The 22728-nt window shown below is 34.8% G+C and overlaps 5 protein-coding genes across 8 annotated transcripts in view; 3 read left to right on the plus strand and 2 right to left on the minus strand.

Annotated features, from left to right (window-relative positions):
* Positions 1-22728, minus strand: part of lqf (epsin homolog lqf) — an 84941-nt gene that overhangs the window by 23825 nt on the left and 38388 nt on the right. The window contains exon 1 of one of the 3 annotated variants that reach the window (XM_090104233.1): positions 779-1150. The exons of 1 other annotated variant lie outside the window; for it this stretch is intronic. The gene's annotated coding sequence lies outside the window, so the exon portion shown is untranslated. Of the gene's footprint in view, positions 1-778; positions 1151-1218; positions 1430-22728 lie in introns of those variants that run through there. One more of the 3 variants, XM_090104232.1, reaches the window with a different exon arrangement.
* Nup75 (nuclear pore complex protein Nup75) lies at positions 2794-11223 on the plus strand. The gene is made up of 9 exons (XM_090104230.1): positions 2794-2998; positions 3077-3766; positions 4026-4148; positions 5562-5774; positions 6587-6696; positions 7345-7562; positions 8399-8608; positions 9598-9697; positions 10337-11223. Exons 1-9 carry the CDS (start codon positions 2924-2926, stop codon positions 10539-10541), a joined length of 1944 nt encoding a protein of 647 aa, XP_089960356.1. The 5' UTR covers positions 2794-2923; the 3' UTR covers positions 10542-11223.
* On the minus strand, positions 11708-12478 carry LOC149906227 (oxidized purine nucleoside triphosphate hydrolase-like). The gene has a single exon (XM_090104851.1). The coding sequence runs from the start codon at positions 12364-12366 to the stop codon at positions 11866-11868; it is 501 nt and encodes a 166-aa protein (XP_089960977.1). The 5' UTR covers positions 12367-12478; the 3' UTR covers positions 11708-11865.
* Positions 14824-20375, plus strand: LOC149906228 (ecdysone oxidase-like). Of its 2 annotated transcripts, none has more exons than XM_090104923.1 (4): positions 14824-15177; positions 17149-17292; positions 18532-18665; positions 18738-20375. In XM_090104923.1, exons 2-4 carry the CDS (start codon positions 17154-17156, stop codon positions 20331-20333), a joined length of 1869 nt encoding a protein of 622 aa, XP_089961049.1. In that variant the 5' UTR covers positions 14824-15177; positions 17149-17153; the 3' UTR covers positions 20334-20375. The 2 variants fall into 2 exon arrangements, with proteins under 2 accessions (XP_089961049.1, XP_089961050.1); XM_090104924.1 differs by lacking the exon at positions 14824-15177 and adding an exon at positions 16318-16401.
* LOC149906229 (uncharacterized) lies at positions 20536-21916 on the plus strand. Its single transcript, XM_090104721.1, has one exon. The coding sequence runs from the start codon at positions 20554-20556 to the stop codon at positions 21811-21813; it is 1260 nt and encodes a 419-aa protein (XP_089960847.1). The 5' UTR covers positions 20536-20553; the 3' UTR covers positions 21814-21916.

Raw genomic sequence — 22728 nt, forward strand, 5'->3', positions numbered from 1 at the left:
CTAGAGGAAATAAGAAAAATGATTGCAAAAATATTTAAAACATGTGAAAATTTCATGTTTCTTTCATTTAATTCAATAAAAAAATAGTGCAATATCAAAACGTAGCTTTTATTCTCTCCAATGGCAATATTTTTTTTTTAATCCAATTATCCGAATATTTGATTATCCGAATGGGTCCCGGTCTCCATTAATTCGGATAATTGGAGTTCTACTGTATTTACATTATTATAGATATTACTGTATAAAAAGACATCCATGTTTGATAAATCATCTGATAAAAACCACAATCTTTGTGTAGATTCTTTATATTTACAAAGCTTATTTACTTTGTTAAAGAAGTGAATCATTCATATTATTATCAACTTAAAATTGATATTAGAGTGCTTTTTATTAAATATATATTCTTATTTTAGGGACACAAACAACAAAACCAAACAATTATAGAGATGAATAATTATATCAAGGTATTTTTAAGAAAATGAGTAAGAATAGGTGAAAATTATAAAATGGACAATATTTCTTAAGAATTTCTCAGATTTTTCACAATGAGTGTTAATTATATTGTGTATTATTTTAATTAATAACTGTAGAGAAACCTAGAAATTATAATTGGTAGCTAATTGAATTAAGCTTTGCAGATTTATGTAAAGTTTAACTATCACATGGGTTTTGATGTGGAATATGATCTATATTTCTGGACAGACCATACTTCTCATATATTTTATGACCATACTTTACATTAAGCTGTATAAAAATTACTTAACATTTAAATACTTACTTTTTATAAAAAATCAGTCAGGTATAAAACACAACACAAGACACAATTTTTTTACTTTTCAAATTGTCATGTACACGTTCATACTAAGAATGGAAACCCAATCTAAATCATAGCTATCAGTTAAAGATAAACTTTTATCATATCGCAAACTCCACTAACACTAAGATTTTTCACCTCATACACAATTGACGTCACAATACAACCATCCAGATCATAAATACACAAACAAATACGACACTAAACGAATATCCACGGCCTAAATTTAATTTCCTTGCATGTTTACCGCTACGTCATTTCGTGGCATAAATATCATAACTTAGCGAATGCATTGTAAAAATACGATCAGACGAGGTGAAGGTCCGTCGATTAGTGCACGGAACTGTGCCTCGGTCGAATAAATACTTTAAAAGAGTGACAGGAAAAATTAACGCAACACTTACCAAATAACTACGAAGGTCCTAAAAAAAGTTTCTTTTTATAAAACTTATTTAAGTAAACATATATCAAACATTATACTATTATCACGGTACACAGCACGTTATCACTAAACTTACTATTTAATTTTGTACAAATCTTTCTAAACAAAACACTTTTGACGAATTGACAAAATCGCCTCTCAGTCCTTCATGACAAATCAACATGTCTTCCAACAGAACATCCGGTCAACAAGGTGACTCTTTGTTCAGTGATTTTTTATATTTGGCAAAATACTAGCCTACTCAAATAAAATAATATTTAATTCTTTAAATAACGTGAAATATAAAATACACGCATATGAATACCAACAGGGGTCATTAAATGTAATAAAAAATTAGTCTAAAACAATCTTAAAACAATAGTTGTTGTCTATCATTATCTTTATCTGTGGTAGGGATGCTCGATGAACATCGATGTTCGATGATCATCGATGTTGAAAGCAAAAACATCGCTGTTTTAACATCGATATTGCTATACGAAAAATATCGTAACATCGATGTTAACGGCATCTGTCATCGATGTTAACTCACGGCCTCACGCACGACACGACCAATGCAACTTACGAAGTTACGAAACAAAATATGTCTTTTATGAACGCATCCACAACACAAATCAAGTTTATTTTGAACTTTGAACGCGTATTCATTCATTCAGGGCGCACCGGTCGTTCCTTTTATCAACAAAGAAATAGATTAAAAGGTTCTTCTTTATCAAAATTACTCTTCCTGCAGTCAATTGATAAAAAATATTGGAATATGTAATCATTTGATCTCTTTCTTAATAAATTCCGAACTTTTACACTGTGTTTTATTTTTTTGTCAGTTATTATTGCATAAATCATCGATGATATCCAACATCGATGTTCAGTTTTCGATAAATATCGAATATCGATGTCGGGCTTTCGATTATGACATCGATGTCAACATCGATGTTTTTCGAATATCGATCATCCCTAATCTGTGGTTCTGTGGCACGTCAAGTTGCTTGCAGCTTGAATGAGCGAGCTTTAAAGTGTAATTATTAATAATAATAAGTAAATTTATAGTATATTGTGGTATAATTATGTAAATAACATAGTTAAGTAATTGTTTCTAGATCGAAAATAATCGACGAGATAATTTACTAGTTTCTATAACTTATCCAATTCGAACTACGAATACAATTTAAAACTCTGTGAGATTCTGTATAGTCTACCATTATATTACTTTATAAATTAATGTAGGATACATCCAGCAGGGCGGCCTTGAGCTGACGTACGTCGGGGATGGACCGTGAATAAGACGCTTTAATGATCTAAGCTGTGAGCTGTAATAAAAATTCAAGAATCTGCTCAAGTTTGGCTCAATTAAGCAATTTGTGCAATACACGCGCTCTACACTATTGTAATATATACTATATGCGGCTTATTTTGTATGACACAGCTGTAATAAGTGGTTCTGTGGATTACAGAGTACCGCAGAGTACAGACTACTATATTACTTGCTCTGTGGTACAGACGGTTTTGACAGATCACAGATGACAGATGTACATACAGCAAGACGTGATGGCATTTAGAAAATAGCAACCGTTTTAATTCATTATTCCATACTGTTTTGTGATATTTACTGTTTTTTAAAAAATTCTAAATACGTAATTATTAAAGTTTGCTAGTACAGAAGAACAGACAAAATGGAAATGTCTAGGTTTTCAGACCCTTCTCCTGATTCATTAGAGAATGAAAAATCAAAACGCGTCAAAACATTTGTAAGTAACAGATTATTAAGGTTATGTATTTTATTTACCTTTTTTTGAAACTAACATGAAATTCCATTTATTTTCTAGATACTGCCAGACAAATGTTTCGAGAAAAATGTCGCGTGTGCTTGGAGACGCGGGAATAAGTTTGGTATATACCCGCGCGCGCAAAAAGCCGGCAAAACATCTGATGCATGTGATGACAAAATTTTAGACATACGACAAGAAATTTTTCTTTTTACGCCTATTTTCCGCAAATTTGTGAACGAAGCGAATGGAGCATTCCTGTCCGTGCAAGAAGCAGCTGAAGCGGCAAAGACGTCGGATAATCCAGTTGAGTTAGTGAGATTGTCTCGTTTGTATCGTTCTATACTGCGAGTATGCCTGGAGAGCTTGCAAGAAGCCGCAAAAAAGGAAACAGACGGTGTCGAAATCAAGAATCTTCATACATTCATAACTATAATCTATTCAATTGAGTGTGTTTGGCATTTATGCGAGATACTGTATATAGATGTCATACCGGGGGAGGTTGTTCTGCCGTTCATATTGGAGTGGGTCAGATTCCACTTTCCGTGTCATGAGCAGAGTGCTGCTGTTATGTTGGAGGCTTGTGAACGAGGTTCGGAAGATAATCCTGAGTATTGGGACACAGTGATGGGAATGGTTATTCAAGGAAGAATAGATGTCGCAAGAGCACTACTTAAGCTTCACTCAAATTCGGATAGTAATGAATTTAAGTTACTTGATAATTCATTGAGGACCATGCCTATGTATAGTGTAAGTATTTTTTTATGTTATTGGTAAGGTAGGGTTATCTTTGAAAGTATCAATACATTTTAAATTTTAATTTTTTTTTGCAAAAATGGCAAAATGCTTAAGGAAACTTAGTTGCCTAGTTGATAACAGTGTGAATGTATTCTATGAAATATTTGGGGTTTGATGAGAAAAAATCTATTTTTAATTAATAATTCTTTTAGCAATAAACAAAAATTAAAATATTTGCACGTTTTTAAAATAATATTTGTTCACATTGTAGGTTTATAGTGGGATATCAAGTGGAGAGTTCACAATAACATGGAAGCATTGGCAGGCGGAGTGTCGGTCAAAACTGACCAGTCGAGTTTTGGCACAACAACCACAACTGGAACTTATTTTGAAGGTATTTTCGTTTTTAGAAATTAACGGATTTTAAACATGATTTATTTTTTATATTATTAGGCCGGTTGCAGAGCTTCACCGACCGTCAGTGTGTACCATCGGTCCTGACGATACGCATCAACAATGTGTATGACTAAACAATAATATGACACTAATACGTATGACAATACGCGTGCGTATGGTCGGTCTAGCTATGAACGGTTTTATGAATTTCCATACATATGACAAGCGCAACTGACGTACGCACTGATGGTCGGTCAAGCTCTGCAACCAGCCTAATCTCAACATTTTGATCTGACTTCCATAGATCGACGACGCGGTTGGCGCAGTGGCAAAGTAACTGCCTATTGAGCCGACGGTCCCGGGTTCGATCCCCGGTCAGGGCAAATATTTGCGTGATGAACTTGATTATTTTTTTTCTTGGGTCTGGGTGTTATCTATATATGTATTTATAAATTATTATATTTATCGTCGTCTAGTACCCACAACACAAGCCTTAATTGAGCTTACTGTGGGACTAGGTCGATTTGTGTAATATTGTCCTTTGATATTTATTTATTTATTTATTTATTATAGTAGGGGAGCCCAGGATGCTAAATGTGGATTTACTCGAGCGTCACGGGAACCTATTAGAATTGGTAGATTAGACCATAGCGAGAAAAAAAGGTCCTATAATGTTTTCACTTTTAGCGGTGGGGAAGGGTTTTTTGATTTTTTTTAATTTAAAAAAGAAAAAAATTGGCTTGGAAATACTCAAGCGCGTTTGATATTGATATTTGCATGCTCCAGGACGTCACTGAAAAAAAGTATACGTTAATCTGACGATTTAAGTGGCGATTTAATCGCTATGAAGAAAGGGTAAAAAATTTAAGTAATATTATTCGAGCGCGTCAGATTAATATATGGGGGGGTTAATTACAATATAAGAAGTCCCCATTTCGCTAATCTGACGATTCGAGCTCAACCTTAGGAAATTATGGATTATTCAAATTTTCCAGCGGGGCCCCTGAGCGCACCCACCAACCATAACTGCTCATATTGACTAGAGGTACTAATGAATAGCTAAGGTACCGTCCCTTATAGTAATCTGACGCGCTCGAGTAAATCCCAAAATCCCCTCTTGGGCTCCCCTACTATTATAGATGTCAGTAGAAAAATTATTGTTCTTATAAATGTACACATATTATACTACACTAGCTGCTCCGCGCGGTTTCAGCCCCGTGGCTTCACTCCTGTTGGTCGTAGCGTGATGATATATAGCCTATAACCTTCCTCGATAAATGGGCTATCTAACACCGAAAGAATTTTTCAAATCGGACCAGTAGTTCCCGAGATTAGCGCATTCAAACAAACAAACAAACAAACTCTTCAGCTTTATAATATTAGTATAGATAATATGTGTTAAATCTTGTAGATAATGATTGGCGACTACAATGCGTTCGAAACGGTCCGCGCCAAATATTCTTCATGGTTTGACGTGATCGGCGGTTGGATTCTATTCACGACCCCGTGGGCGAAGCGTCGGGAGCTCTCGAGCGCTGCGTCCGCGTGCGCAGGCCTAGCGACTACCACACGGACACATTTGGATGTTATGGTGCAGGCTGTGCTGGAAGGTGATTTGCATCAGGTGGGTTTTTTACACTATATGCAATAATAATATAACATTTTGCCACCTGCGGTGTTCCCGGACAACTACGACATTGGGGCCTTCAAGAAAAGAGCTTATTTGTCCATAAAAGGCCGGCAAAGCACCTGTAACACTTCTAGTGTTACAAGTGTTTATGGGCGGTGGTGACCACTTAACATCAGGTGGCCCATCTGCTCCTTTGCTTGCTCTGACATATATGAGTCGCGCGGTTTTATTCGCAAAATCAGGGATTTCTATAGCTTATGTGTTAATGTGGTAAGCTACATCATTGCCAAGTATCATCAAAATCGCTTAATTGGTTATTGTGTGAAAGAGTAACAAAATTATCAATTTCTACAAACTTTGATATTCCAACAATGATATTAAGTAAAAATGTAGCTTTCAACAAATAAATAAAATAGGAGAATGCAAGATTTAGACAATAACAACAACCCTGATGTTTGGATGTTACAGAAAACATCAAACATCTACTCCATGGTTAAAATAATATTGATCAATTAAGAGAAGAAGAAGAGGAAGACATAATATTGAGTTTTTAACGTGATAACGTTTTTATTTTTAAAATCGTTTTAGTCGGGTGACATGTTCAGAAACTTGTGTCACACCAAAACCTCACGAGCGCGATCGCAGGTATAACGAGAGAGAGACGGACCGATCTCCCGTCTTATCTCAAGCGCAGCGCTCGAGAGAGCACCAATAAGACGTTATCACGTAAACATCTCGATCGTAAACCGACTTTACAGACAACCATTTTTTTAATAGTTAAAACTACATAACCATATCTCTTTCAGGTCATACACGAAATACAACAAATATCAGACAACGGCTGGTTCGTCACTCACCTCACAGACATGCTCTACCACTGCGGCAAGCTGCAGATCGTGGATAAGCATCAAGTTGAGTAAGTTATTGTTAAAATTGATATTTAGTGCTCTATGGCATTCACAGCTTTGTGAATGTACATTTTTCATTTATTTTCCTAATTATGCTAACATGCAGTAGATTCGTAACCATTCCGGGGCGACGCGGACGCTGAGATTTTAAAATGTTAATTGTGGGTAGTTAAACGCTTATGTGTGAAGGCCATGAAAATATTTTTTTTCGGTGGGTAGTTTATCATTTGATTTCTATACCAAAAATGTTCAGTGGTGATATAAGTTTTTTTTGCTTATAATTTATGATTCTTTATTTTCGCAAGCTTGGTTTACAAAATTTTACATTTGACAATTGAACAAATGTCAAATATGCAGTTCATTTTACCCTTTTATATAATCAAATTTGAGGATGTTTTGTACATAATTATTTAATTGTGATTATTTTTAACGTGATAACGTTTTTAAAATCGTTTTAGTCGGGTGACATGTTCAGAAACTTGTGTCACACCAAAACCTCACGAGCGCGATCGCAGGTATAACGAGAGAGAGACGGACCGATCTCCCGTCTCATCTCGAGCGCTGCCACTGCATTATGTTATCACGTAAACATCTTGATCGTAAACCTACTTAACAAACAACCATTTTTTTTTATATAATACATTTCTAAATTTCAGTGTTACAGCCCGGCTGCGAGATAGTCTCATCCTCGAATATGGTTCGCTCATGATGGAACACAAGTCCCTCTGGTCGGTGGGGCTATCGTACCTGGCGACGTGTCCGCCAGAAGGTCTGAAGCGAGCCGAGCTGCTGCTTGAGAGGATCCCGCTGGATTCAGAGGCGAAAGCCATGAGGATTATTGCGGAGGCAAATAAATATGGGTTGAATGAAGTTGGTAAGTCACTTTTTGGTTGTAATTTTTTTTTGATATTGGTCAAATACACGTTTAGTTTGTTATTTTAAAATGTTAATTTATGTGTATTTGCTGGGTGCGAAGTATTAGGTGGGGGTAACATAATCTATCGCAGCGCTCATGGTGGTCAAAAGTAGAAACAATGTAAGCTCTGTCATCAGATGTATCTGTCAATTGCAAAGTGATTCTACATAAATACATTTTAATATCATTATTTAATCGCATTCGTCTGCTAATAAACATTACCAAACCATTTACCACTTTGATTATAAACACAATTACATTTAACACTATAGTCCTTTTCACCTATGATGATTCCTGTGACACTTCATAGTGTTCCGAATTACGTATTTTATGTTTAAAAAGCCAAAATAATTTTAGTGCATAATATTTTTATTTTATGGCGGCATTATTACCAAAAATATAAAAATGAAATATCTTAAGCTTATAAAACAAAAACAGTATTGTTTATTTTAATATAATGAAAAATAAAATAAAATAACACAAAAATATAATACCTACGCAATTCGTGTACATGAAATGGATCGTTGAAGAATCATAGAGTTGGAAATGTTGGAGCCCATCTTGTGATCGTTTGTCAATCGAGTCAATCGTCTGTACGAGTGCGTCAGCCTTTGTTGATATGTGTGATTTTTTTAAAACCATTGATCTTTGGTGTTATTTTTCAAAAACATGATGCCGTTTGGCATCAAATTAAAAAAAAAAGTTTCAAATTTCGTCTGCCATGTTCAGTTGAAAATGGATCCAGTATATTATTCTATTCGCTGGGAATATTCTATTCGGTGGGAACGTTGCAGTGCAAACGGTATGCGGGTGTATGTCAACCCGGCGGCTGTGCGCGGGGCTGGTGGGCGGCGCGCTCGCGTGGGGCTCCCGAGCGCGCGCCCCCGCGCTGTGCCGGCGCGCCGCGCACAGCGCGCTGCGGCGCTACTGCGGCGGGGCGCGCGCCGACCTGCTGCCCGCCGCCGGCGCCGCGCTGCTGGTGGACGGCGCGCTGCTGCTGCTGGGTGAGCGGATGATTTATAGCCTATACATACATACATACAGTAGGGAAACTTCATACAAAACGTTCGAATTGGCTCACGCACACAAGCAAGCGTGTCTAAGGGTATTCTTATATCTGTCAATTGTCATAATACCCTTACGATTCTCGTAAACACGCTTTCTTGTGTATGTGAACCATTTCAAAAATGTTGTATGAAGTTTCCCTACTGGTTATATCTGTATATTGTGCTATAGCCTTCCTCGATAAATGGGCTATCTAACACCGAAAGAATTTTTCAAATCGGACCAGTAGTTCCCGAGATTAGTGCGTTCAAACAAACTCTTCAGCTTTATAATATTAGTATAGATAATATAGACTGATCAGCTGATGGTTACGTGATATTGGAGACGTGTGCGTGGTGTTGACACGCCACTTAGTGTCAAGGCAGATGCATAACTGCAGCACAGAATACATAATAGTAGCTAAACGCTACAGAACGGACACTCTCCGCCTCCCGCCAAAATTAAACACTTACCTCAACCCGCACGATCAGTCTAAAAATGGTCCATATTTTTCTACAGGGACGATACGCAACGAAGATTGACAACATTAATCAAATTGACTTAAAGTAATTTTATTATTTTGGATTTGTGATTATCGTTTTTCGTAGAAAATGGTTAGATATTGTGCTGTTTACGGATGTATTTCATCGAAGAAAAACACGAATTTTTTTTTACGCTAGTCAAAAATGTGCCAACCATAAAGCGTTAACACACACATTTGCAGTCTCTACAGTGTGACTGTCAAAACGATAATTTTGTATGGAGTGTCCGGGGTGTGGCATAACTGCAGTGCAACTGCAGGCCGGACGAATCAAGTGGGTGCTATTTTGACTGCTTGTTATGTGAACCGCAGGTAACTTGACGAAATATCCTACGAGAAGAACATAGGTAATGCTCTGTTTTTGAGGGAGTAAAAATCAGATGTTCATAATTTTTTGTTGTTTTTCAGGTAAATACTGCGACTTTCACAGACTGTACAAAGGCAGGGAGTTCAAGAAAGCTGCAAAGTTACTGGTCTCTTTGATGACTTCCAAGATTGTTCCTGACTAGTAAGTATTACAATTAACACATGATATACCAGATATTATATATATATAGAGAGGCGTGCCAAGAGGCTCATAAACGACGATGACCTAGTAGGCAAAAAGCTCCAGAGCCTCGGTCACCGCCGCAGAGTGGCCAGCTTATCGGTCTTCTATCGGATACACTTTGGAGAGTGCGCTGCGGAACTGCACGATCTCGTTCCGCCATCCCCGTTCTTCTATCGATCGTCGAGGCGCACAGACTCTAGGCATCGCCATATGGTGGACGTTCCATGTACCCGGACTAAGCGGTTCGGTTCCACATTCTTTATCCGAACCGCGAGGGACTGGAACATGCTTCCTGAGTCTGTGTTCCCCGACGAGTACAATATGGGGGTCTTCAAGCGTAGAGTGAACAGGTACCTTCTAGGGAAGCGCGTTCCATCTTAGACCACATCTCAGCTTAACATCAGGCGAGATTGTGGTCAAGCGCTTCCCTATTACCAATAAAAAAAAAATTCTATATGTAAATAATTGCGATTTCTTTCCCTGTTTGTTATAAAAATCTGTAGTAATTCAATTAAAAACGAACTTCAGAGCATTGATGCAATAGGCCTTGTCAAAAAAAACACTTATTAATATTACTAACAAAATAAATAATTTCAGTTTCTGGGAAACGCTGCTCCTAGACAGTCTGCCGCTCCTCGAGACGGAAACACCAGTGCTATCCGCTGAAGACACGTACGAGATCATGCTGTGCCTCGAACTCCGTTCTGCACAACTCACTGGGGACAAGGCTGAACTTCTAAGGCTGGCGCTGGCTAGGAACCTAGCGAGGACAGCGCTGATTGATGATAAGGATGAAGAATAGTGACTGTGATTCAGTGTTGTGCTGTGCATGTCAGTGTTAAATAAAAAAGGATATGATGTGAAAAGAAATGAGATGTTTACAATGGAGGGATAGACAGGTTGTAAGCAAACAATATTGTATTTTATAACCGCAAATTTTATAAAACAGATTACAACATGTTCACTCGCCCACACAAGTCAGGTAATTACCTGACTTTCGTATTGACATTCTAAAGTGTGTGCATTAAAATTTAAAAAGGAACTTTGTGGAAAACTGAATTTTGTAATTTTTAACCGGCTTCAAAAAAAGGAGGAGGTTCTTTATTCAGCCAGTATATATTTTTATGATAAACAATGTATTTTTGATTCTAATTTATTTATGAGTAATCAGTTCTCTGTGTAGTAATTAAGCCTCAACTAAAATAATAATGTATACTTACCATTAAATTTATTTCATAAACAAAAATTGCAATTCAAATAAGATGGTTTGAGTTAATGACGTGAAACAAAAACATTTCCGAAAATGTGAGTCCTGAAGTAAACCATAATGTAATATTAAAAAAATTAGGATTATGATTTTTGATACTTTATAAACAAATAATATCAAAATAGAATAAGTTCTGTTTATGTGAAACACTTTCAAAGGAGCTACTGTGTGGCAAAATAGTTGTAAGATAGTAAGCTAATAAAAAGGTTGATTTTGATTGGGTTTTATTAATCATTATCTTGTATGTGTATTAACAAATATAGTCTTCATGAAAAATGTGTAATTTCTCTATAGAATTTTAAAGTTTGAAAGTAAAAAAAATTATGCATCAATTGATTTGATTCAAGGTGGAATTGGAGATGTGTAAATTTAAAAGGCCTCTGTGGTTTGTTTAATCTTCTTATATATAAAAATGAATCGCCAAATGTGTTGGTAAGCGCATAACTCGAGAACGGCTGAACCGATTTCGATAATTCTTTTTTTATTATATTCCTTGAATACGAGGATGGTTCTTATGTAGAGAAAACGTAAACATGTACCACGGGCGAAGCCGGGGCGGACCGCTAGTAGGTAATAAGTATATCAATAAACACACATCTCTTAATATATTTTTTATTCATATTTAACCCATTGACCACCGAGCGGCCTGATCGGGCCACGACACAATAGATTTTCTATTGTGTCTGTGATTCCGGGGCCTGATGGATTAAATCACAATATTGTCATGTGCTAATAAAACATCATAAATTATAAAATAAACGTAATAACTAACATACATAGTATGAGACAAACAAACACTTAAACAATGAAAGATAATCTCTATTATCACAAAAAATCAAGCAGTATCAAAACATGGTTTTTACTTATGTCTATCATAAAACAATTCCATAGATTCTAATTCTTCGATATTATAATTTAATATAGTATCCAGGCCCTTGTAATGGAATTTACCATAAAATAATATTCCCCTTAACATATATGGGAACCAAATACGGTCATCTGGCCACATATCGTCGAATGGTACTTGGTCACAATGAAACCATTTGGGACGCATTTCGTCAGTTTCTTGAGGGATTCCTTGAAAAATATCAGTAGAAAAAACTCGCACATCCATCAGTGTAGGTTCCCCTTCGAATGTAAATTCCAAATGAGCTATATTCTTCAAATCGCCAGTTTTTACATCGACACAGCATTCTTCTTTTAGTTCCCGGGCTGCAGCTTCAACGATGGATTCATTCGGTTCCAGTTTCCCGCCGAAACCATTCCACTTGTTTACACCAAAACCTCGTTTTTTAAAACCCAATAAAATCTCGCTGTCTTTTCTCAGGAAGACCAGGGTGAAGACTTTCTTTACCAACATTTTTATGATTTAACTGATCACCAGTAGATATTATTTACTTCTTAACTTAGGTATTTATTTCTAATATATAATTCAAATGAAACCTGTTGAAATTTCTGCGGTTTCAACTCGTCCATCGCAAATGTCAATGTCTATTTGACAATAATAATAATAATATTTCGTGAATATTTCATGCTTGCTGTCAAACTGACCTCGAAAACAGATAATAAATGGCTACTAAGTTACTAATTAATAATTATTGTTCTAGATATTTCGGACTTTATTTGATTTACATTTTTTGTATTTTTGGTACATTTAAAATCATTACACAAAATTACAAATGTTTATTCACAGCGACTTTTTATTGGTCTGTCTAGGTATTTATTATTTTATCAAGAGTGAAATTCACATTTAACTGTATACGAATACAAAGTTGAGTGTGCCATCATCTATTTTTATGGTGTTAAAACAATTTTTTATATTTAACTGCACATAAAATCAGAAACATTCTCTGGTGTTGTCGAGTAGATGATTTATGAGCGGGGATACAATCGTTTTTGCGATTCCATACAGCTTCGTGTGCAGTATTTAAATTTTCTTAAAAAAATGTCTTCTACAAAAGTTTGAAATTCAAATTATCTCTGCTAATATTAAAAAGACGAAGATAATAATTAATCTCTTCGCTGCCACTGAACTATCTCATATTCTTTCTCAGGTGTCTAAACCATCTTCGTACCAAATTTCATCAAAATCGGTTCAGTTGTTTAGGCGTGAAGAAGAGACAGACAGACAGACGGAGTCAGGACAGACTTTCGCATTTATAATAATTTATGTAAGTAGGGGTTATCCCTTAATTATTTATTAAGTAGGGGTAATCCCTTAATAAGGGGTTAATCCCACAATGAATGTTTGTTAAATTGATTTTAATTAAAATACCAAGTATTTAAGTCCGGCTGTAGAAGCCCACGGGCTAACAGCGACACTACACAAAAATAATCGAAGTAGTAGGGAGAGTTAAACAGGATACCTACGGAGAGAGCTTACGATAACGATTTACATAATCTAAATTACATACTTGTATAACAATCTTATTCTGATCACATTGGTAAGTATTAAACATTTAAAACATAAGTACACATAATCATTTAAATTTAGGAATAATTTTGTATCATCCGGCATTATTTTTATTTAGATAACATTATAAATTACATTCCATTTCCTGAAAGAGCAATATAATTGTTGTCTCGAAGTTGACGCTAGAAAAACTTCGGAAAATAGTTGTAAACATCTGCTACACATACAACACTTGGTTCTGCTGTAAACTTTGGCACATAAATAAGTCTTTCTGGCAGATCTTTGATAAATGTATCTGGCAATCATTTTTCAAACAACAACTGGAACATTTTAGACGTTATAGACCGGGAGATACTGACACAAAATTTCGAGTCATTTGTAACAGGATGGCGGTTCTACAGGGGTCTTAGTACGCAATGATAAAAAGAAAAATGATGGTGTGATCGCTGGTATCGGTGGTTTAGTCGCGTGGGCGTTAGCCGAACTCGTCGGAAAAATAGCGAAAGTCAAACGATTTGTAACACAAAAATTTTAGTATTTACCGATAGCCCATAAAAAAGAAGTAGGCGGTAGTGTCATGCCATACTTTTCCGGTGTGACTTACAGCCCGCCATACCGACGCGAATATGTTGATTTAAATAAAACAATTATTCAACCATTTGTACCAGGCTAACTTTTGCACAGGTAACCATCGTCGTGCAGCCATTTACGAAAATCGCCATGCCATACTTTTCGGACGATTCCAAATGGTCGCCATACCGCCGAAAATCTGCAAAAAAATTTTATTTCGCCAAACTTTTTGTACCAGTATTGCATTTGGATTTTTGGAAAGTATTTGATAAAATGTGACCATTATTATATTTGCCATACTTCTAGTAGGGGGAAAAAGTGCTGTCATACTTGAAAAATTAATTAAGTATTAATTTATATAAGTGAAGATTTCCAACACCTAGATCTTTGAAATTTTGTATTTATATTCTTTGATCCTCAAACTTCCAGGAAAAATAAGTGCCATACTGTTACAAATCGTTTGACTTTCGCTATTTTCCGACGAGTTCGACTAACGCCCACGCGACTAAGCCGCCGGTACCAGCGTTCACACCATCATTTTTCTTTTTGTCATTGCGTACTAAGAACCCTGTAGAACCGCCATCCTGTTACAAATGACTCGAAATTTTGTGTCAGTATCTCCCGGTCTATTAGGCTTTATTTCCTCAACGGTTTCAATTAGATTAAATTTTACATTTGTGATAATTATAAAATATTATATCGATGTAGTAATAATTGAAAATGTATGCCTATATATAAAGCTTTTTACTTATTATATGGATGTAGTAATAAGTAAAAAGCTTTAATATATAGGTAACCAACATAATATTCGATCACCAAAAAGGGCACACTATAGTCCTTTTCACCTAGGATGATTCCTGTGACACTTCATCGTGTTCCGAATTACGTATTTTATGTTTAAAAAGTCAAAATAATTTTAGTGCATAATATTTTTATTTTATGGCGGCATTATTACCAAAAATATAAAAATGAAACATCGTAAGCTTATAAATAAAAAACAGTATTGTTTAGTTTAATATAATGAAAAATAAAATAAAATAACACAAAAATATAATACCTACGCAATTCTTGTACATGAAATGGATCGTTGAAAAATCATAGAGTTGGAAAATCATATAATCGGCGCCCATCTTGTGATCGTTTGTCAATCGAGTCAATCGTCTGTACGAGTGCGTCAGCCTTGTATAGGTACAAGTTGCATTTTTATATTGATACTTTACGTGGTATTCTGTTATTGTTACTAATTGTTATTGTTGACTTTTTGTTGCTGTTGTTTGCTAAGTTTCCTTAGTTAATTGTTGGCGAAATGCCGAAAAAACTAATTTTGGTACTCTTATTCAAATCGATTTCATTTCCATGTAGAATATTATCGATTATCGGAAACAATTGATACGATTTCAGTAACCGACATCTCTATACGTGTCAAAAATCGATGTGTCACAGAAATCATCTTAGGTGGAAAGGACTATAACACACACATTAGGCGCCAAAGCAAGATGACATGATTCAGTTATCTATTATACGAAAATTATTACTAATTAGATAGACGAATTTGTCGCTTATGGAGTGCATTTAGGCTAAAATGCACTCCAAGAGCGGTGAAATGATTTAGCCTATCTTCATCTTTCTATTAATGTAGGTATTTGGATGTAGACCGTACGTTTGTTAGTCTTTCGCATGCGAACACCTCTGAACGGATTTTGATAATACTTGGCAGTAATCTGTAGACGTAAATATTATACAGACTGATATATACTAATTCCTACTATGATATTAAAACAAAAATACTTAGATTTGATATTGATTTGTTATTAGGTGTCGTTTTGGAAATGAAGTAAATTTTCTTGTATGTAGTTGAAAGGAAGAAATTGATATGGGTGTCATTAATAATTTAGGATGGCACATAACAATATGTACGTCTATATTATGAGATCGGCTCAATATTAAAAATTGGCATCAAATTATTATAAGGAGCAGTCATTTCCTGTCCCACCTCTTCACCTTCTGGATCGCTTACCTATCAATAACAGGGGGTTACCACGATGTCTTAAAGCAATATTATTTCCATGGTGGGAAAGTGATGGCACTACGCGATCTAAATAGCTCTGTCATATTTCCACATTGGATATAATACTGCTTTAAGACATCATGGTACGGGGTCGATGCAATCATATGAGATATGGCTGATATTAATCAAGACGTCTAATTAGATTGATATGAATGCAGTCTGTGCTCAATGGAGCAAAATGATTTATGTGTGCCAAATTTGAAGTGTACCTGTGTGAGATATGTGAATTTCTCTGAAACTAGCTTTAGCTTTGTCTATGACACAAAAATAAAATATGCACTCGGAAATAATGTATCTTGCTTGAAATAATTTTCACAAAAGATTGTTTCGGAGCTTATTAATTGGTACCTACAGCAAGACTGATCTTATACATAAAAATGAATCGCAAAATGTGTTGGTAAGCGCATAACTCAAGAACGGCTGAACCGATTTCGATAATTCTTTTTTTATTATATTCCTTGAAGTACGAGGATGGTTCTTATGTAGAGAAAACGTAAACATGTACCACGGGCGAAGCCGGGGCGGACCGCTAGTTTATAATAAAACCAATATTATAATAAGTACTTGTACTCACAGATACACAATAGAAGATTAGAAGAACAGCTAATATGCTAATTTACAATTTAGTATTTAGTATTTAATTCCAATTCATGGAAAGCAGTCGTATTGATTAATATTTCATGTATAAATTAATACGAGATCAGTGTGTCAAAGTGATAAGATAAAATGTGTTTATTTAATCCATGTTGTATTTAATTGATAATATTATTTTGTTTGTTATAATAATTTTTGCTGATATTGTGGTCTGTGAGGTGATTATTGGTTCTTTTAAATATACATAAATTGTAATTAATTTAGTATTACCAATGATACTGGTCTAGATTATATTTATTTCTATTTCTCTAGTGTATGTTACTCTATAATACATAATAATATTTCAAATTCAGTCACTAAATTCATAAAAAACTTATTTCGAGATTTCTCTCTAAAATAATGTTAAAAAATTGCCGAATTTTTCGAGCTGTTCTTGTTTCTTGTTCTTGTCGAAATTTACGCTTAGCAACATTTGGTGATTCATTTTCCTTACATAGATAACATGGCGTGTACCAGCCAATGTTCAGACTTACTGCAAGGCGCTGCTGGAAGCACCTTCGCAAATTTGCTGACCCATCTTCTTGCTGCACAGTGCTTGATATCGGAACCCTGGCCTAAAGATCACCTGGACAGAGTTGCAGGTATTATTTAATAGCAACTTAATTTATTTATTTTAAAAAGACTTTCTCTTCTTTTATTTACATTCTCATTGTAGTGCTATTCTATGGTGTCATTTAGATCCAAAATCTATATACATATTTATAAAACTCAAAGGTGACTGATATAGTGATCTATCAACGCACAGCTTAAGAGCGCATATTCTATTTAACGCAAGTCAAAAACTCCGCGATCTATTACGATAGATCGCGGCTTGCGCTATCCTTTTACTATGAACAGCATAGGTCCACAGGAGAGCGCCGAGCAACATGTCCTCTCTCTGGAAAGGCTCGCTGCCGACTGATTTAAATCGGGTCGCGCGCAGTGTTTTATAGTACTTTAAAAAAAATTGTAGAAAAATAATAGAGGTACCTTAGTTGATTTTTTAAATTTTATCTTATAAGTAAGACATTCTTTTATTGCAATATGTATAAATTATATTAAATAAAGTCGAATATCTTGGTGAAAATAATCATTTTGTCGACTATAATTTCTAAAAAAATTCACATTGTTCGGATTTTAATTTCGTAAGTTAGGAGTCCAAAATAAAAAAATCTTTTAACTAACTATTTTAATAAGGATTTTTGCAGTTAGTTAAAAATAATTGTGTGTTAGATCTGTCAGCAATTTCAGATATTTTTAGCTTCGAAATTGACACTAAAAGTGAAATCAAGTAATCATCGGCTCAGTTATCTTGATGGTATTCAGAAATACTGTATTAATTGAAAAAAACTCTTAACTAACTACATAGACAATAAAATTTCCTAAAATTATTTGTAATTCATATGTTTGTAAGATAAGTGGTTGATGGACAATCTGGTTTGAAAAATCACATATTTGAGCCAAACAGCGCACGGACCGCGTACACGGCCTTAAACCACTGCACGTATCGGGCTGAAATTTGGCATGCAGGTAGATGTTAGGACGTAGGCATCCGCTAAGAAAAGATTTCCCGAAGTTCTTGCGGGAACGGGGAAAAACGGGGATGCACGTACAAAGTCGTGGGCGGAAGCTAGTCTCATAAAATTGACAATTAATATAAATATCCAGACACTAGATTAAAATTCAAAAGAGGAATAAATTAAGGGTTATGTAGGAGAGGTGTAATAAACATGTATTTATATTATCTCGTCTGAAATTGGGTAAGCATTAGATAATTTAAAACCATTACAACAAAATGTATCATTATTTATTGTTATTATTAATTAATGCTTTGATTTAAGATGGCGATTCTTTCGACTTCATCATCGTCGGTTCTGGAACAGCTGGTTCTATAATTGCGAACAGATTAACCGAAGTCGATCATTGGAAGGTCCTGCTTATAGAAGCTGGTGGCGATCCACCTATAGAATCTGTCGTAAGTTTAAATTGTTAAGTTCAATTTTACTTGAATTAATTCCAAAGCTTCAAATTATTTTTGTATTTTCAGATACCCAATTTTTCTGGTGCTACTCATAATAGTATTCACGCTTGGCAGTATTACACAGAAAAAGATGAAAGTACAAACAGAGGATCAGTAAACGGAACGTCCTTTTGGCCACGTGGAAGAATGTTAGGCGGCACTGGCTCGATCAATGGTCTGCTTCATATGAAAGGCAGCTCTGGAGATTACGAACCTTGGCACCTTAATTCAAACGATGGCTGGGATTGGCCCACAATACAAAAATACTTTAAGAAAAGTGAAAAAATTATCGACCCATACATACTTAACGATCCTCAGTTAAGAAAAAATCATGGAACGAGCGGAAATTTTATTATTGATCAGTTGAATTTCACGCACACTGAAATCGTTGATAAACTTATGGCTGCTTATAAAGAAATGGGATTAAAATACCTGGACGATATAAATGGACCAACTCAAATGGGATATGGTAAAATCCGTGGTAGTAATTACAAGGGTAGACGAGTGAGCACTGTCACGAGCTTCCTTAACAGTATTAAAGATTGCTCAAATTTATACATACTTAAAAATGCTTTTGCCGAGCAAATCATTTTCGAAGATAGAAAAGCTATAGGCATAAGGGTTTCCCTTCATAATGAACAAAAGGCTACATTCTATGTAACTAAAGAAGTTATAGTTAGCGCAGGATCTGTTAATACACCAGTGTTACTTATGTTGTCTGGTATTGGATCTAAATTACACTTGGAAGAGTTACAAATAAAAGTTGTACAAGATTTACCAGTTGGTGTAAATCTTCAAGATCACGTTCGTATTCCTATACCAGTAACATTAAATACCGGAGCCAAACAAAAGGATGACACATATTGGTATAAAGCTGCTGTTCAATATTTGTTGGACAAGACTGGTCCACACTCTACAAATTATGATCAGCCCAACATAAATGCTTTTCTATCTGTGCCAGATGGCAAACAGTTACCAGATGTTCAAATTGATCATAATTATTTTGTCCCTAACACAAGTTACGTTTATCCAATGTGCAGAAAGATAATGTCGTTTAATGATGAAATATGCAAACAGTTTGCAAAAATGAACGTGGAAAGTGAAATGATCATATTTTTTGTGGCACTCTGTAGGCCTCATTCTAAGGGTAAAATATTGCTTCGTTCAAACCTTCCTACAGATCATCCAAAAATTTATTCAAAATATTTTAGTGATGACAGAGACATGAGTACGTTTATTAAAAGTTTGAAGCGAGTTACAAATATAGTTAATACTGAATCGTTTAAAGCGGCAAGAGCGGAATTACAAAGAATTTATTATGAAGATTGTGATGGTTTAGAATTCAGAAGTGATGAATACTGGGAATGCATGGCAAGAACTGTGACATACAATGTGTATCATCCAGTAGGATCAGCTAAAATGGGTGCCGAGAATGATAAAGATACTGTAGTTGATAGTAAATTGAGAGTTTTAGGTATAAGTGGATTGCGGGTAGCCGATGCAAGTATAATGCCAACAATTCCTAGTGTTAATACAAACGCAGCCGTTATGATGATTGCCGAAAGGGCTTCTGATTTCATTAAAGAGGATCATTTAGTTTCTTTCAATAAGGACGAACTATGAACAATTTTGTAAAGTTTTGAATAAAATCGTGATTTAAAAACATTTTATTTTGATAATTTGAGCACTAAAATGATGTCCTCGAAAGTACTAATAATAATTGAAATTATATAATTGATACTTTCTATATAAAATAAGTTTACTTATATAGAAACTTCTCCATTATCTACCACAAATAAAAAATAATACTGATATTTAAGTGATATTGTCAATTGATAATGTTATGTCTAAAAATATAGTTTCCTTAGTTTTTTTATTAGTTCACTTTACTGCAATCGTACCAATATCAATCGTAGATACAGGCATTCTACCTCTTATTAAGAACTCTATAGGTATTCAATTTTATATAGATATTGAAAACGAAGACCGATTTCATACTTGCCAAATACATACAGTAAAACGTAAGTGTTGTTTAGTTGATCAAGGAAATAATGCCTGTCTTTCTATGGACTTATATAACGAGGCCTATGAGGTAGTCAGACCAAGAGACCGTAAGACGATTATATACATTTATCCTGCGATATATCAACACGATTTGAAAGGATACTGTGATATAAATTTAGCTTATCGATGTAATACTTATCAGGACATTTTACAGACTGAAATTGGATTTGATACAAGGATTACGAAGCGATCAAAGAGATTATTAAAACCTTATTTAGGCGCTTATAAAGGAAGAATTTGTGATACAATTGATCAAGATCCATTGAATGGTTGTGCTCCAGTTAATTGTGATTTCAAATATCTAGGTTATAAGCCGTTTTATGACAAGAGTTTAAAAAAATGCGTAGAAGCCGCCACATGTATAGGTGACTTTGAAAAAGAATTACCTGACATTGTGTATATTCCAGATGTGAATTCATGCAGAGACTTAGACATGCCAATGACAGTTCAAGATATTTATGCAATAACGACTGGTTTGGGAACTGTAACTCAATCGACATCGTATGACGACGTAAGTTATGTCGAAGCAAGGTCTAATTGCTCGACAATTTCCCAGAACATTAATCTTTTAAGGGATTTGTTGCATGGTAAATTATGTCCATGTTCAGATGATAAGGTGATAGATTTTAGTGGGTGTTTCCGATCAGCGTTATTGGCTATCATTCTTTGTATAATCAGTGCTGTAGCTTTCCTGTTTTCTTTCATTTGCTGCATCAATGTGACCGTAAAATTGTACAAACTATGGTCGAAAGGGGAATTGTCGGAGATTTGGCGAAATGCGAAAAGGAGCTTGAAGAAGAAAAAGAAATGTAAAAAGAAGGTATCTTACGTTGATAAAGAAATAAGGAATGCACTATTAAAAGACGTTATAGTTAGAGATATACCGATAGAACTGAGGGAGAGTGTTGTGAATGTGTGCGACAGGATGGGAAGGGAAGTGGGAAAGAAGAAACGATATCGCGATACTGATGTTGGTAGTCAGATAAGTTTAATAAATGACAAGGACAGTGTTACTACAACCACGAGCTCAGATGAATAATGTCTGATGATTAGTGTAAAGTAAAATTTTTCAATACTTAAATAAAGGGCATGTGGTAATTCTAATGAGGCATTATTTGGAGGCTTTCTTAAAAAAATAAAGAATGTCCGTAATTTATGACTTATTTTTCATTTTCAATCGGATATTTATGGTTCTATAATTATTTAAAAAATTACAACCAATCAAGAATAACATTGAGAAATTTCTACATCAATCATCACTTGAATCTGTCTTATCATAATCTCATTTTAGATTACAAAGCTTATTTATATACAAAAACAGACCAGAATATCGTTAACCAAAGTAGCAAAAGCCTCATATCAGAGGGATGCCCAAAATTACTTTATAACTTTGTTAATTTAACATGGAAACTGAACCGAATTCTTGATACGAAATTAAGATGTAAAACTTACTCAAACTTTATTATTGTTGAGTATAACCGTTTTAAAGTAATAGCTAATACATATATTTGCTTAGATTAATATTATTATTAATACAGTCAGAAGGTTCGTAAGGTTGTTAATTGAAGTATTGTACTGCGTATGTACGCGTCAGACCGCTTTCTTGGTACAGCGGTTGACGCGTAATGACGAGAAGGCAAACAAAAATAGTCTCGGTCGTTGGATATGAATATAGATGAATTATGCATCTGTTTTATTGATAAAATATACTTCGCACTTTTATTGCGAATCGAAAGAATGGTCGGTTTGGAGCTTAATCTAAATTTACATGTTTTTTAAATTGTTGACTTGCTTAATTGTATCTAAATGAAAATATCATCAATAATCACAATACACATTTTAAAGGAAAACCAATAAAAATATACGATTTCATCAAATGAAAATTGTAAAATAATTATGAATGAATTTATAAAATGGTTCATATTTTATTTATATTTGCTGTTGATGAGGTCCG

This window comes from Colias eurytheme, chromosome 8 (genome assembly GCF_061535395.1).
Source record: "Colias eurytheme isolate Ceu_HAF_F1 chromosome 8, ilColEury1 Martin Lab GWU primary, whole genome shotgun sequence".
NCBI lineage: Eukaryota > Metazoa > Arthropoda > Insecta > Lepidoptera > Pieridae > Colias > Colias eurytheme.